The following is a 17,752-nucleotide window of genomic DNA, read 5'->3' on the forward strand; positions in this document are numbered from 1 at the left end:
TGTATAAGCTAATACTAAATACACAGCTATTCGGTTATTAGAATATATATTCTTAGAATGAATTACGCTCTTTATTTTTTTATAATATAACCTCCCTCATGTATTTTCTTTTCTTTTTGGTCTTGTTTTTAAAAGTAGTCCTGTCTCTTCAAGCATAATTTTAATGATAATTAACTCTCATTTGGATTTAATATCAATAAATGTGATTTCCTTACGTTTCGTGTTTTCTACTGGATCCTTTTAGTTGTGAATCTGTTTCTAGTTATATATCAGTCTTCGCCCTTTTAAGCGATTTTATAACAACACAATTTCCTATCCAAATAAAAAGTAAGCAAACATTTTTCCCTTTCCTGGATCTTAACCTTGTAGCTTTGCAATAAAACAACAGTTTCTATACTGCTAAATAGCATTATTCTTATAATCAGCATACGCAGTGTTTTTATCAAGAAATATATTCTCATGAGGTTCGGAGCCGAAAAATACATTTTTTAGTTTACAAAAGAAAATATATATATATATTTTTTTTCATTCTACAATGAATACTGTAAAAATTACATAAACATAATTGAGTCTTACGGCTTTCCAACACGTGAAGACAGAAGCGACTGTAACAATGTTAATGACACTGGCCAAGCTGGTCTCCTACCGAAATACACTTTATTACATAGTGATTTACGGTACTTGGTTTCTAAAGTAAAACTCTTTATTACTTCATGTTATTACAATACAAATTTTATTTATGGGGACAAACCCAGCAAATCCGACCGGCCCCAGTTGACCAGAATGTTTAAAGGGACAGTTTTCTTATATAAATCATTGCTAGGCTGGAGTTAAACCACAGGGAAGGTTAAACTACGTGGCTACAAATGTCCAGATGTTATCAACTTTGGCTTTAAATCAAAACTGGTAAATGTAATTACACCGGCGAACAAAGTTTTACCATATTAATCTGTAATAGTGCTAAGGAATATGATATCCTTGTTTCCTCCTTTTTACTATTTAAATATTGCTGAAAGTTTTACCACAGCACTCAAAAATTATATCTCATTTACCGCAGTAACAGTTCACATCAAGTAGAACAACATATTTCAAGCACCTTCATTCCTTTTTATGGTAAAATTGTAATGAAACATCCGTAAATGATTAAAAATAATATTAAATATTCCAGTCTTTATTTAAGTTATACATGTTTCTTTTGCTTAATAACTCGATTCATTAAGTCAATAAAATTACGTAATATAAAGCTTTACCTGAAATAATAATTTAATCAGTAGTTTAAGATCATCAAACCGTAATGAGAGTAACGCGACTCAACGAAGACTTCCTGTTCTAATGACCGAACCGGACTGAAAATTGTTACTAGGCGAAATGGAACAACCGATAGCAGCATTAAAACGTAAAGTTTAGTTGGAGTGATATCATACACTCTTTTTACTGGACATTATACATAAGGAAAGTAAACGCATAGAATAATTTAAAGATCTTTTAAGAAACGCTCTCAAAACACACAAAGGAAAATACCTTGATGTCTAAAATTAAATATAATAAATTTTGCTGCAGTGTTCTATCAGAACTGTTTGTTAAAAATGAATATTATGTTGTCAACTAATATCAATCCGATATTACTAAAGTATTATTTACCGATCTTTTCTGAACCCCACTTCGATACATAGTCGATCGACTTAACGTAGAATTTAATTTCCCCATCAGTCCACAGTTCTCACACAGGTAGTGGCCTGTGATGTCCCGCCGCCATCCCGTTGACGCAATAAGGCTACCACAGTTCACGCACTCCTTACTATCAGAGTAGCAGTCCACAAGATCTGTAAAAAAAATACATAATTATGTAATCTTTATCGGTGTGTGTAAACTTTACAAAACTTGATAATACTCAGAACATTGCAAAAACACCATCTTATTATTTTTAAGTCGAGGCATACGGTTAACAAAATATTCCCTGTTAATTTGTGTATTTTAGTAAACATAGTTATTCTAAATAAACATTTTAACAAAGTAGCAAAGCTCTAACATTTCCACTATCGAAGTTGTGAGAACCTGAAAACTACATATTTGAAATATTGTGTATTATTTTACATTTTAAAGGATAAATATATTTATAAAATAATAAATAAAAATTACTATATTTGCTATACACATATTGCTTCAGTGTAACATATGGCAGTTAGTTATAACCTTTCGCCAAGTACGATATTGCAACCTTAGAATAATTAATCTTATAACATCTTTCATATTTTTATTATAAATTATTCAACCTCACAATAAAAGGAATAGCTAAACTTATAAATTAATTTTATGAAACCTAAAACGAATCTCTAGCAATTTTTTTTTTATATTCCTATTTTCGATAACAAGAAAAATAGAACGTCACTTCTTCGAGTCTTTGGCCTTGCATGGCCAAGCGTGTTAAGTCGTGCGACTCGTAATCTGAGGGTCGCGGGTTCGCATCGCCATCGCGCCAAACATGCTCGTCCTTTCATCCATGGGGGCGTTATAATGTTCGGTCAATCCCAGTATTCGTTGGTAAAAGAGTAGCCCAAGAGTTGGCGGTGGATGGTAATGACTAGCTGCCTTCCCTCTAGTCTTACACTGCTAAATTAAAGACGGCTAGCACAGATAGCCCTCGAGTAGCTTTGTGCGAAATTCATAAACAAACAAATATTCGGGTCTTCAGGTGAATTTTTAACACGCTGTTCGCGAATCTTTTGCAATATTTCTGAGTTGGTAATTTTGTCCAAGTGTTGAAGTAAAAATCAGTAATTTTATTCATGAAAAAATATATTTGATAATGAGTAGATGCGGAGCAGAATCATTAGGGTTCGTAAGATAAATAATTGGCATTTTAAGTGTGTCAGTGTATTTCAGTAGCATCAAGTTATTTCCTGAGATTTTAGTACTTAACAATTCGACGTTATACAAAGTGAATTTTTAACACGAAGCAAAAAACCTGAATAGTTTGTATGTGAAATATATATAAGCGAGAAACTTCAGTTTTTCCATTCCTTATTCTTGTCAGAAAACAAAAATGAACCACTGGTTAATGAAGTAACTAACAAAGACATCTTTGGATTGAGGAATACTGGACGTTTTTTCCTTACAAGAATCGTGATAGAATGTGAATTCGTAGATCCGTGTTTCCTTATCGTTAAATAGTTCTTGGAACTTTGGGGTCGTAAGTGCGTTATGTGAGTGACGGTCAAATCCTGTTATTCAGTTACAGTAGCCTAAATGTTGCCTTTGTTGTCTGTTGTTGATTAACTGTTTTCCCTCTAGTTTATCACTTTAAAATAAGGTACAACTTGAGTAGCTTTCTGTGAAGTTTGAGAAAACATACAAACAATCAGAATTTTGTCGTTTGAAAATTATGACAACTAGATTAGATAGTCCTTACGTGGTTTTACTTGAATATCCGATACAAACAAACTTGAAGTGACATGTATTACCGATTCAAGATAATTTATATCGCTGAAGGAAATCTCTATTAAACAATTCGCATAAAATATAATAGAATTTGAAAGATCTTACGTATGAAGTAAGTTATATAATTGATCACATGAACTAAAAATATGCATTTAATGTTCATTTTACATAAGATAATCCCTGTAAATTAACAAGTGTTGAAAGCGGTGAGACAACATTTTACTTCGCTTGATTTACTTGAAACTTTCTTAGAAACCTGGCAGGATGTATAGCTAGTACACCATTCCGGGTATAGTGGAATTTATTACACAGATATTTGAGAGTGTGTGTAGGTTCTTTGTAAGTAAGGTGTAAAAGTCATATGGTGTAAATCATAAGGAAAAACGGTCCGCAAACTTACAAGTGTAAGCGAAAGTTTCAAGTAGTTTCAATTCAGTATATAAATTCATTGTGCAAAATGTATATAATACAATAGGTTGATCTCACAAGTACACAGAATGTATGGTAAGGATCAATGGTAATCTAACCCATATTTTAGTTTTCGCTTGCGTTTTAACACCTGCCACACGAGTAAGCCCAACATCTTATAGTGCTGAGCCGAGGAAGGTCATTTCGGGAATTAGTGATTTAGGCTTATTTCGATAAATATCGATAAATGAAATTCAGTACAACTTATAGAACGAAAAAAAAAAAACACAACAATTAATTGTTAATGAAAATATGACATAAAGAAATCTATTATGGTAGTATTATATTAGGCATCATACCATTCTTCTTATATTTACTTTTTATTTCAGAAATAGCACTTTAATTTAATTAGAAAAACTGTCTTAGAATGCATCATGCATGTGGTTCAGTTTCAATGCAGCATCTTTTGGCTTCAGTGTGCTGTTAGTTTTATAAAATATTGAAACTAATGGTTTGTTATATGTGATTCCAATCCCCATTTTTTAACATAAAGATAATATTAAACCCGCTTTTATTTAATGTTTCTCTGTCAATGCAGTGATCAACTGTCGAATATCCGGTTCAGCTGGTATGTCAAATCGATTGAAATATCTTTCAATAAGTTCTTCCTGCCTCCGACACTCAAAACCACATCTAGAGCATTTCAAGCATGTTTCATTGTTGTATCGTTTTACCTTGCACCTACAAATTAACTTCTCCATTTTGGCTTTCAGGGTCTTAAGTCAGGTTCAAGAACTTATATCTTGCAAATAGTAACAAAGCATTATTTTTTTGTCTGATCAAAAACAACCTAAACATTTCCGGAATCACTGATTTTTTTTGGATCCACATCAAGATACCGAGCTGGCTCATGTAGCAAGTGTTAATATGCACATACAATAAAGGGATTAGCAATTTATGATAACCCATAAATGGTCTTTTTTAAATAACATCATAATTATAAATATCCAGCAAAAACTGGTTTAAACTGTGTTCTAATTTACTCCACGGTTTGGCAATAACTTGACTACTTTTTTCTGTTCTTTCAAAAAATATATCAAACAAAAACTGTATCTTCCAAATACAAACATATCGCCATTTCATATTTACACCATAAAACAGTATAACTTAGATATACATCTTTTAATTCGTTTCTAAAACCTTTTAAAATAATTTCAGTAACTCGCTTTCTTAAACATGATGAAAATATTTTTCCAAAAAGCGTATTTATGTTTTGTATATTAAAACGTAGACCGCCGTCGAGCCATTCGGAAACATGAAGTGAAAACTTCATAAAAAATGTTTTTATTTGGAATAAATTAACAGGTTAGATATCAGTTTATTTTATCTAAAGGTATACTTCCTGTTAATTTACATTCATTTTTTACGTCGTTCTTCAGGTAGTTGAGCAATAAATTTCATATCATTTTCAATATTTATCAAATTAGGGCTCAGGCTATCTTATAATTCTTCCTATTGATTCATGTCATCTTCCATAAATTTTCTAAAGCATATTAGCACACATATTTTGTCTTTAAACTGAAAGACTGACTGAAAACATTATCATTATAAAACTAAATATGTTGAGTTGTTCTCAGTTCTGGGCATTTTAGGAAAACACACACATCACTCATTTGAAACTGTCTGTTATTGAACTTAATATCCTACCTATTCTAAAAAACAAAAAAGATATTCAAGGCTTCTATCATGGCTAACCCCAAATACGTAAGAGCATCTCACATTACCAGTTACGATTACTAACTGATTCGTAATGTTTATAGCATTAGTTTTAAATATAATACTGTCTGTTTTATATACCACAATAAAAGATGTTAGAAACTGCAAAACAGCATCCATTCTTATATTTTTTGTTTGTCTACATTTCTATTTGCATATATATTTTTTGGTTGTTTATGTCCGTAGGTATATCACTGTGCATTCAGTGAAAACTTGTTTATAATCGGAAAAGTATAGTTTTATTTAGACAACATTTATCTGATAACAAACAATGTTGTCAGCTAAATGACAAAGTATGCTATCTGTTATTGTTTATTTCGTAAGGATTCAGTTTTTATCAAAGCATGTATTTGAATGTAACAATATCGCTTCAAACAGCATCTAATGTTCCATCTAACTTAAAGCTTTTCTTGCAACATTATTTTAGACATATAATCACCTAATTATAGACACAAAATATCTTACTAATAGATTACTCTATTTGTCACATGTATGTATATCTAACTTATTTTTATCGTCACCAATCCATTTCTCCTGTGCTCGCCAAGACAACTTGAGTCTTCAAAATAACGGTATTAGAAATATTAAGCATTTACACACTATATTCTGTGGTTTAATGTTCGTCTATATCTAATATGTACACATGTAAATGAAAGGCTATTAAGTATGGTTCAGGTGATTCAAAACACAACCTTGAACTGGAATTGTATGTAAAAGCCTTTCCTTTTAGGATTAAATGTTTAATTATTGCTAAAGTTATCTGCTTCTGTGTTATGTAAAAATTTATTTATTGATCTGGTATATAACACTTACATGGAGCAACCGTTATAGTTTTCATTTGGTATTTGTAAAATATTAATATCGCTAAAATAACATCATTGTATTGTATTTTTAAGCATCTTAGTTCAGAATAAAAGTAAATTTTGTCATACACCTCTGAAGATAGAATCAGCTTTATCTGCCGAAATTACTTCTAAAATTATAAAAATATTAGAAAAAAAATGTCTTTCACATCTTTCAAGAGCAAAATAAAGGAAACTGTATCCGGTAACTCAAACAGATACAGGCAAAGGTAACCAGCGAAAAATGTTTTTAAAAGAGATTACAAAATTAACTAATTATATAATCAACTCTTCCATTACATAATTCACTTGATTATAACCTACTCGTAACGCTACAAAATTAAAACAAGGTACAAGATAGATAGATAAGCCCATAAAACTCTTTTAACTAAACAAATCACATCACGCACCAACTGTCCTTTAAAACAAGGCCCTAAGAATTAATTTACGTAATCAGATTTCATTTAATGATACGTACTATAAAATGTTAAACAGTAATAGCAGGAAAGTCTGAAAAACGTTTGTGTTAAAGTATTTATTTTCATTTGATAAAAAAAAGAGACAATTAATTACAGTATAAACTACCAGTACAGTTCAATTCATTTATTTGGTTAAAAGTTGTGCTGTTGTCTGGTTCCCAGAAGCTATAACTCAGAGACTACTATATCTAAGCCTTGATATTTGACCTGATCTTTAAGTAACACAAGATATCATTCAGGTTGAAAATACTAAATGATAAGGGTAGCTTGTTTCTGATCATTGATTTGTCGACTTTTCACGGTAATAAAAGAGATTAATAGGTAAAAGAACATGAATAAAACTAATTGGTATTTTTTAAAGAAAAGTTCAATGATGATTATTAAATATATTAAAACTAACTAGGTTTTGGCTTTACCTCCTTTCAGACCAGGCATAGCCAAATGGGTAGAGCGCTAGACTTCCAATATGAATTCGCAGGTTCGAATTCTCGTCACGCTAAATATGTTTACCCTTTCAGCCGTAGAAGGTTATTTGACGTTTAATTCAAATACGCGTTAGTCAACAGTTTGCGGTGGATAGTAATAACGAGTTACTTTCCCTCTAGTTTTACACTGCAAAATTAGGGATGGCTATCGCAGATAGCCCTCGTGTAGCATTACGCAAAATTAAAAAAACAAACAAATTATATTTCCTTAGAATTACTTTATTGCCAGAAGAGGTTTTTCAAGCATATGACACAATAGTTTTATATTATTGAACAGTTAACTTATTTTTAGTATGTTTGTTTGTTCATAGTTGTGCGTGAAACTATGTGTCGAATATCTTAGTAACTAAACGTATTTTTACTAATTTTTTTCTTAAGATACAGTCTTACACAATTATTGAAATAAAAATAATTTTGTTAACTGACTAAATATCGGAGGAAAAGGCCTCTTTACTTGATTTTTATTTGAATGGAGTTTAAGTGCTGTGCTGATGATTGTGCAACATCAGTAAGGTGGTGACATGGGTGAGGGAATTCTTTTCGAGCGAAGGTCTCTGAATTGGTTGAATATGAGGAGAGAATCGCTCTTATACGTGTGTTTTCTGTAAAACTCACTCCGTTCGCCACGCTAACTACATTCTTTCCAACTACATTTTGTGGTTTTTGTAAACATACTTAGCACCCAAAACAAGACTATTCCTATAAGCGCTTCTGTTTCTTAGAGTTTTATATACATGCGCTTGTGTGTATAGAGTAAAATACAAATACCTTATATGTTAACTAAGTTAACTAAAAGTGAAACACGACTTTGGAATAAAATATTAGTAAAAGGACAAGAAAATTAGTTTTGACGCTCAAATCGAAACCAGAAGATCGTGTCCCTCACCGAACATGCTCTCTCTTTCATCTGAGAGAATTTTATATTGTAATGATAAATCCCACTATTAGTTGTAACGATTAACCCAAGAGTTGGCGGTGCGTGATGTTGTCTAGCTGTCTTCCCTCTATATTGTGTTCCACTTTAAAATTAGGGACATCTAGCGGCAATACTCTTGAGAAGCTTTGTTCGAAAGTAAACAAACAAACTAGTCGAGTTTGCAGTTCTACTTAGTTAGTGGAGTATTTATTTACAAAAATGTATTGTTCCTTAATCAACTTTATATTAATTTTTTACTAACAAAAACAAATTAACTATAGTACTTTTATTCTTAGTGTTCAAAATACATATTGCATAATTACGACTAAATACTTACAGATATACTTAATACAATGTTTAAACATGCTCTGTCTGATATAATGTAAAATGTAGTTTTTAAATTCTTTTTTATTGAATTTATGCCACAAAATGGCAAAGAATCTCTATCATCAGTAACGGAAATATTTATCATGCATTCATTTACACATTTACATCTAACATGAAAAATGTAAATTGTATCCAATTCTCTCTACCGATATAAAGAATTGCTACCCAAATAGTAGTATACAATAGTCTATTTCATCTACTATTCAAATAAGAGCAATGAACTCTGGAATGTAGGTTCTCTACTTACATTTTTCAACTTCATTTTTAGTTCCACAATTCTTAGATATAATTTCACAGTAAACTGTAAGGCGAGAGTTTCTCTGATATAACAAAGTATTTAGTGAATTCTGAGAAACGGCAAAACATTGTGAATATTTCGCTTTCAAATATTTCGCTCTGAAGTCTATACAAACAGCATGATTTTACTTTCAGTTTTAAGAACATTTTTCAGTGATAAATAATGATATAGTTTTAATTTTCGTCATAATTTCGTCGTGTTTTACTAATCAGTTATAAAGATCAATCAAAACATAAAATATTCCTTTATTTCAGTAATGGAAGTAATCACTAATATCACGACTTAGATTCCCAACTTTTTTTAGACTTAAACATTCTGGAATAATGGACTTTTTGAGAATGGCCAAAACTTTAATTTTTGAACGTAGGTCGTTATCGTAGAATACAGCAATATTGGGTTTATTAATAAACTGACTAATAATAGGAACTGCTTTTTACTAAGTATAAATTGTAAGACCTTTACGACCTGAAATTAAAGTAAAGTTGATGACCTTTAAACGAAGGTACCCAAAAAATTTAAGGGTTAAACAGCCTAAAAAGTTTATCAATGAAGTTTAAGGCAAATTATTGATAAGAAATACGTACGCAATCAGAATACATGTTTTAAACAGTACAAGGGAATACTATAAATATCATCTTCCTCTACTGTACAATCATTCCCATCAGATAGTTATATATTCATAACATTGAACAAAATCGAAACTTCTTACTTCAACAGATATGTTGCGATTGATAACTCAAGCTTGTCGTAATGGTAATACCAACAACTTGTTTGAACTCATATAGTAAATATTTAATAGAAATAATACAAATCTGGATTACAATATTTAGAAAATATGCGCAAAGAATATCATGCACAGTCGATGAACAAAGGAACAAAACACAAATGATGGTTAAACATTCAGGGGCATTACCGCAGTTCAAGAGATGAAGGTCACATATGACCAAAGTTTAAAGTGGCCACTGTCAAACTACGAGCTTTAAGACATTTCCAAACCTTACAATTTTCCTTATTTGGCGGGGATAATTGCATTCTTATTATTGCTAGTTCAGTTATTATCAATACAGAAAATAAAATGAAGCTTAATTCATCATAAAGTATGGGCAAAGTAACCGTGTTAGGAAATTCTAATTGTTAAATAGATAATTTAAGTAACTTTTCGCTAGAGTACAAACAAAATTTAAACTCAATATTTTTTTTTGTTCTTTGAAGGTGAATATGTTAATCCCCTCCCGTAAAAGTGAACAAATAATACCTTTGTTTTGCAGCCCGTAGCGACCTAGTTACTAGCGTGCCGGACTATGGACCTTACTTAGATGCCGTTAACTAATTATCTTCTCTTTTGTCTACAAGTTTCAATTAGAGTCGCATGTAGACCTTGAGCAGCTTTGTGCATATGTACGAAAGCAAACATTATCGCCCACGTCTCACGTTATTTAAAATAAATCTAATTGGACACTTCAAAGTCGAAAATCTTTTCAGTGTTTTAAGACCTATGTGTAATAAGATGCTGTACTACCGCAATTTAATAAAGCAATACACAATTTCAGCACAAAGATTTCCTTTCAAGAACGTTTCATCTTCCTTACTTTTTCCTCTGAAACTGGCATAATATACATAAAATTACTGCCACAAAATGTTGTTTGTTTGTGGAATTTCTGTAAAGCTGTCCAAGGTTTATCTGAAGTAATACACAAGAGGAAAGTCAGCTAGTCAACATTACCCATCGTCAATTCCCGAGCTACTTTTTACCAACGAATAGTGGGATTGACCGTCACATTATAACGGTCCACCGGCTAAGGGGTGAAAAGTTTGGCAACGAGATAACCAGAAATAAAGATGAAGAAAAGTAAAAAGAAAACAGTAATCTTTCAACTATTTGTGGAGATATCTAATAAGTTGCTTATAGTTCTTTGCTAAATTCGTCCATAGGACTACATTAACAATATAAATACATATGTAATGATTACAGTTTTTTATATGATTAGCTAAGCATTATTTGCTTTTTATCTTTGCGAAACACCTCCTCCTCCTCCTGCGATGTTAACACTGATAAGCTATACGTATCTCGCATGAGAGAAGCTAACTCATCCGTCAACATGATGGGTATCGAGATAACGAATACTGCTGACTACAGCGACATTAGCTTTAGGAATGAGAAGTTTCTTTTCTTTCGTAGATAACCAGTCTCTCATTTTATGGTTCAGGTTTACGAGGCAAAGAAGACACGCCATTTCTCGAACACTATCAATAAAGTATGGTTAGTCTTTCATTCTATGTGAGAGTTTAGTGTCGAACGCTAATACAACCTGATTTATTTCGAAGGTATACTTACAAGCCCTGCAATAAAAAGGTTTTTTGTTGCAAAACATTAAGTAATCGTCTGAGCTTATCCTCTTTCTTAAATGAACAAAGAATATAAAAATATAACCTTATTCATCTGATTTAGAAACGCCTTTTTCTCATTTAAATGACAACTATAAATACCTGAGCAAAAGTGAAAAGAAAATCAATGAAAAAGAACTTAAACTGTTTAATAAATTCTCTTTGCTGTCGAACGCTGTAATTCTTAAGAACTTGTGCTAAAATGTACTGATCATTTGTTAGGAAAGCCAACGAAAAAATATTTTGTAATCAAACCAATAAAAGAATATCTTACCACAATAATGTAGTTTCAAAACGTTAAAGAGCACAACACGCTAAAGAAGTTAGCATTTATTGGAGTGAGAGACTACAGAGAATAGAGAAACGCTGCTGACCTTTTCATTACAAAAAGTACGGCTCTGATGGATAGCAGCTTCCTTTCAAGAGTTTTTATTTTTAACTTATTATAGGTTTTAACATAACTTTTAAAATTTCGTGTTTTTAATGCTTTAAAAATCCCCAACTAAAAATCTACTTAGCTTTAGATGCTGTGTTAATACCAATATTAAAAATAACCATATTAGGATGATAAATTTAACTTCATAGCCTTCATTAGACGAAATCTAACAAAACTTTATAGAAATACTGTATGGGGCTGAAAGGTTCTTTGCGTAATAATCCATATGAATCACATGGAAACAAAAGGAAATAAATTGTTTTGTTTAATGAATCAAATAGTTCTATAGACGGAAAACAAAGTGAATAAATATAAAGTTCCAGTCATCTCGGCGTTGTTGTGTTTTTGAATTTCGCGCAAATTTACACGAGAGATGTTCGTGGTAGCCATCCTTAATTTAGTAGTGTAAGACTATAGAAAATGGAGCTAATCATATCACCTACCACCAACTCTTGGGCTACTCTTTTAACAATGAAAAGTGAAATTTACCGTACCATTATAGCTACCTCGGCTGAAAGGCGAGCACGTTTGGTGTGAAAGGAATTCGAAACCACGACTCTCACATTAAAAGTCGAGCACCGTAACCACTTCGCCATGCCGGGCCTTATCGGCGTTGTTATCGAACTGTGACTTTAAAATGTATATCAGTCTCTTTCAGGCACAATAAATTTTACATACATAATCATGATTAATTCTCAGATGATCCTTAAGCGCCCAGACAATCTTATATTAATTAGAACGACATCAAACTATTTCTAGTTCAGTCTGGCATTTTTAAGTTCTGATTGATTTAAACATTGAACAAACATACATCTGAGTTCCTGATAGGAAAATCACATCGGACTATCTAGTAAATCCACCGAGGGGAATCGAACCCTTGATTTTAGCGTTGTAAATCCGTAGACTTATCTGTACCAGCGGGGACGCATCTGAGGTAAATAGACATGCATAATTGACATTTAAATATAAAACTATAAACAAAAAGTGAAAACGGCGAAAAACTAGGAGGATAATCAGATATTAATTATGTATGTAATCGACTAAAACATAGAATTTGAAATTTTCTTGTTGATTTGAGTATTTTGTAGCTTTCAAGTTCTAAAATTAAACAGCCCAGCATGTCAAGGTGGTTACGGCATTCAACTTGTAATTCGAGAGTGGCGAGTTCGAATCCCTGTCACACTAAACATGCTCGCCCTTTCAGCCGTAGGGGCGTTATGATGTTACGGGCAGTCCCACTACTCGCTGGTAAAAGAGTAATCCAAACGTTGGCAGAGGGTGGTGATAACTGGCTGACTTCCCTCAAGTCTTACACTGCTAAATCAGGAACACAGAGCGCAAAATTCAAAATAAAAATCATATTTAGTAAAAATATAGCTTAATATAGCACCAACAGAAAACGTAATTTTTAGTTGAAATAAAAAAAAACTTTTTTCATTACGTAAAGAAGGAGTCAGCATCATTGTTTGATTTTTCGTTTGAAGTTCTCTTCTCATAATCAAAACTGCGCCACCTGTTGGAAACGCAAAAGAAATTCAGCTTTTTCACAGATGTACAACATCCCACTAAATTACTAAATTAGTTTCGTAAAACATAACTTCTTCACAGATGTACTACATCCCACTAAGATTGGTTTCGTAAAATACAACTTATCTACATTGTCTGTGAACAAAGGCAAACGGAAGACAATGGCTAAGTCATTCTGTTTCTTTGCCATTTTTATAATTGTAATTTGTTAATTCCTTTGACTAGTAGCATAACCTTGTTGCTCAAGTAGACAAAAACAAGTCTGACTGTGAAATTCTGTTTTGAGAATAGAAGAATTGAAAATCATTAGATAATATTAATAGTATAAGCATTAAGATAAATGGTAAATAACACTCTATACAGGGAATCGCTCTGAAAGTAATTTATTTTGTAAAAAATAATTTTAGTTAGGAATTTTTCAATTTTTTTAATTGAAATTGATGATAGAAAATCCCACTTTTACAAATTTTTCTTTATAAGCTTTAAATTCAGAGGAATTTCAGAGAAAAAGTAACAAAAAGTGACAATGATTTGTGCTAAAGAACTGCTGCCCAGTTAGCGCACCACAATCCGTACTCGATCACATTAGAGATTCCGATTTCTGGTATATATATCTCTATAAATATATGTAACACAGATACATATATATATAAGCAAATTTATTTTTCCTGAATAATCATTGTATATATTACAATTAAATGAAACCCAGTAAATCAGTCAAAAATGAGCGAATCGTATACAAATCATCATGATTCTATAACAAAAAATATTCAAAGTGTATTAAGTATTTATACACAGACGAAAGCAAAATAGATAGATCGGTTTTCCTTTGTTCTTCTATTACATTGACTTCAGCGTTTTTTAGATAAAGAACACTTTCAGTATTTCCGATCACTACACGTGTTCCTCAGGTCTCTATACGTCTGTTATAACTCAAGACACACTGGACAGCCCACCCTAATCTTTCTGTTATATGTTTTGAAGATAGGGCGGCTTTCTTCTCACTTCAGCTGAGGTGAATACCGAGTAGTTTTTTTGTTTGTTTTTTGACGACAGTCATACAATAGAATCTTCCTTGTACGCGTTACAGCATCAGTGCACTTGTAGTGCAAATGGTGAACAAAACATATTATCAGTATCGTCATGTTTTTGGAATTTTACAAGGTTGTTTCATATGTAGCAGGTCACAATTCATTATTTAAGTTGACTGCCCAGTTATGGACATGGAAAAAAAGAGATAATTGTGCAAAAGATATAAAAATTATCTATTGTTGCATATTTTTGACAAACGGGAGATTGTGATAAACATGTAGAGAAGGAATATATAGTGAGTAAGTAATATATTCATAGAATACTATATTTTTTTTATATATATACGTATACCTGGACAGATGTCACAGCTATTTAGTAGGATACTATGTTTTAACATGTGCATAAGATATGTGTAACTAAATTACGTGATAAAAGAAATATTTCTGCATTTATAACGAAAAGAATGATGAGATTGATTAACCATTATGACACAATTATACGTCTCCAATTTTATTTTACTTCTATTCGCCTACTAATCTTGAATCTTCGATAACTAAACACCAACATCGCGCTAGAAACGGTAAGCACAGAGCAGATAGTGAATCTGGCAGTTTTGTACATGAAACAAATTTAAAAAAATATTAATCTAATTTTGTTGCTGTGGCTGTCATGCCTGGACTGTGAATCCAAATGTTGATGGTGCTTGGTACTACCCACTTGGGTGCTGGATGTCTTATAAGAATGTTGGTTAAATCCTATTCTCAGATCAAATGGTAGTAGGACATTAGTCGGCAATGGGTGAAGTTGATTAGCTGGCTTAGTTCTATTTTACAAGTTCAAAATTAGGGACCGTTCTGCGCAGATATCCCTTGTGTAGCTTTCTGACTAAAAGAAATTTTTGTTTCTTCTAAGTTCGAGAATTTCCCGCCCAGTTTTCTTTTAAGGGAGACTGATGCATTTGTAAATACGTAAACACTAAAGTTCATTATTAAGTTCATTATTTGTACTTAATGTTTCATAATTGGATTGGATTTTACTTTGTTCATAGTATATGATAATCCCGATTCCAATAACTTAAAAAAAGAATCTTTCCCACCCAACCCTTTTTTTTTCAACAATCCCACAAACATTACACTTAAAATTGCAGCTTTAGTGTAAAGGTCATCAACTTCCAAAACTGGGGGAATATTTTTATTAACGAAGCAATAGAGTTTCCACTTCTCTCTGGGATACAAATTAAGGACCGAAATTTTAGGGCTCTTATGGTTCAACATATAAAGTATAATGATTGAGCATCAACTGTATCCCAACAAAAACTATTATCCGAAATTCTGAATAAAAACACAAATGCCCCCAGTGGCATAGCGGTATGTCTGCGGATTTACAACGCTAGAATCTGGGTTTCGGTATCAGTCATGAGCAGAACATAGATAACTCATTGTATTGCTTTGTTCTTAACTTCAAACAACAAGAAACGCACAACCAGCCCAGTTCTTGTTTTTCTCACTCAGAGAACAAATACTGACCTCAAAATAAAGATATAATTTCTATATCTTCTCAATTAAAATACACAAGTATTCTTAGAAAATGTGACTAGTTATACAGAGAGTTGGATACTTTATATAAAAAATATTTTGAAAAACATATGTCAGAAATATATTTCGACATTGTTTGACGTGATGTATGTAGTGTGATACCATCAAAATTTGAAAACTTTGGAAAAATATATAACTGCTCTTTCCAACTCAAAATATATATACTATCAGTGGTATTCAGAACGAGGATTCAGAATATCGAAGGAGGGAATATCCATTTTGCTTCAGGGCATTAGAAAACAAAGAACCATCTAGAAAGAAATATGTAACAAGCCCTGATAATAAAAGTGCAAAGTTTTGTAACAAGTGAGAATTCACCAATGCAAAAGTCAGTAGAAGAAGTCACTCATTTATTAGAAGCAACAATGCATAACATAACCAAGAAGGATCTCCGTCTGAACACGAGTTCAACAAAGTATGAGTTCATTAAGATAAGCCATAGTTTTCGTATACTCCGAGCAGCTAGAGAACAAAAACAGTTATTATTTCTGTTTCATACCAGTGAAGTTTCTATATAGACATGTCGCCCATGGATTTCTGTGCGATCGGACAATTGAATTATTGAACTAGTTTGGAATATGTGGATTATAGAATGCATGTAGGAAGGAATGTTTTGCATTGGATAAGACAATCTGATGATGAAACCTTGCGAAATGAATATCACACCGCATCGTTATTGTTTAGTGTACAGTCGTTAGAGAGCATGATCTGACGTGACAATTTAAATTATAACAACATGGTGAGGCTACAAAATTATTTAATATAACGTGCTCTACGCTCTATACGTGTCGAGAGCTGCTATTGATGCATATAACCATATCCAAATACTTAAAAAGAAAGAGAAATATCTACTTAGCCATATATTTAAAATAGTTTTGTAGACTATAAATATTAAAATACTCAGAAAATTGAACTAAAGAATTATGATTAATCAGACAATTGGGTAATTAATAGACTAGAAACTAATTGTATATTTTAACATATCTAGCTATCTAGAACGAATAAATATAATATCCTTTTGATAAAGGTCGGTGTTGAATATGTTTGAAAATAGCTATTTGAATTTATTTTTTACATTAACTCATCGCGTCTTATTGTAATATATCAGACCATATCGACCGGATTTTGCTTTTTTACCATACTACATCAGTAGGCGGTCAAAAATCACAATATTTTCCTAAGTTATATGTATTTAAGTTTCATCCATAAATGTCACCTCACGATTATTAAGACTCTCTTTTAACTACAGCATTATCACCAGTCGAGAAACGAAAACACTTCTACCATTTGAGTTGAAAATCCGAATTTCGATACCAGTGGTCAGCTTACTATTAATAGCCTGTTGTTTAATTTGTGCTTAACTACTAACAAACAATTTGCTACGAACGAAGTACTTTAGAAACCAAACTATCACCATTTAGTTACGTTGGTGAAAAATACTCTTGAAAATGTAGCAAACGAAGCAAATGCGTGTACATATAATTTTCATAGTTTAGAATAATTTCTCATGTATTTTACTCATATAAGAACACACAAAAAACGTTTTTGTTGCATCTATAAAAAAATGGAAACCTAATTCATTTTCGTGCTTAAATGAGTGAATGGGTATAGATTGTTAGGTACATTTCAAACCTCTTTGATAAAGATTTATCTATCAGATAACATGATTGTTATACTTTTTACATGTGTATAGTTGTCGATATTTTTTTGTATACAGTAATTTAATAATTGTTTTGTCTTAAACCTAA

At 31.8% G+C, this 17,752-nt stretch overlaps 1 protein-coding gene across 1 annotated transcript in view; it reads right to left on the reverse strand.

The window, feature by feature from the left end:
• The window catches only part of LOC143252892 (GATA-binding factor 3-like), a 70,567-nt gene that overhangs the window by 24,401 nt on the left and 28,414 nt on the right, over nt 1-17,752 (reverse strand). The window contains exons 4-5 of the mRNA XM_076505711.1: nt 13,292-13,363; nt 1,642-1,823 (exon numbers count right to left, since the gene is read on the reverse strand). Coding sequence (XP_076361826.1) covers nt 1,642-1,823; nt 13,292-13,363 — 254 coding nt within the window. The remainder of the gene's footprint in view (nt 1-1,641; nt 1,824-13,291; nt 13,364-17,752) is intronic.

The sequence above is a fragment of the Tachypleus tridentatus genome, chromosome 6 (assembly GCF_004210375.1).
Source record: "Tachypleus tridentatus isolate NWPU-2018 chromosome 6, ASM421037v1, whole genome shotgun sequence".
NCBI lineage: Eukaryota > Metazoa > Arthropoda > Merostomata > Xiphosura > Limulidae > Tachypleus > Tachypleus tridentatus.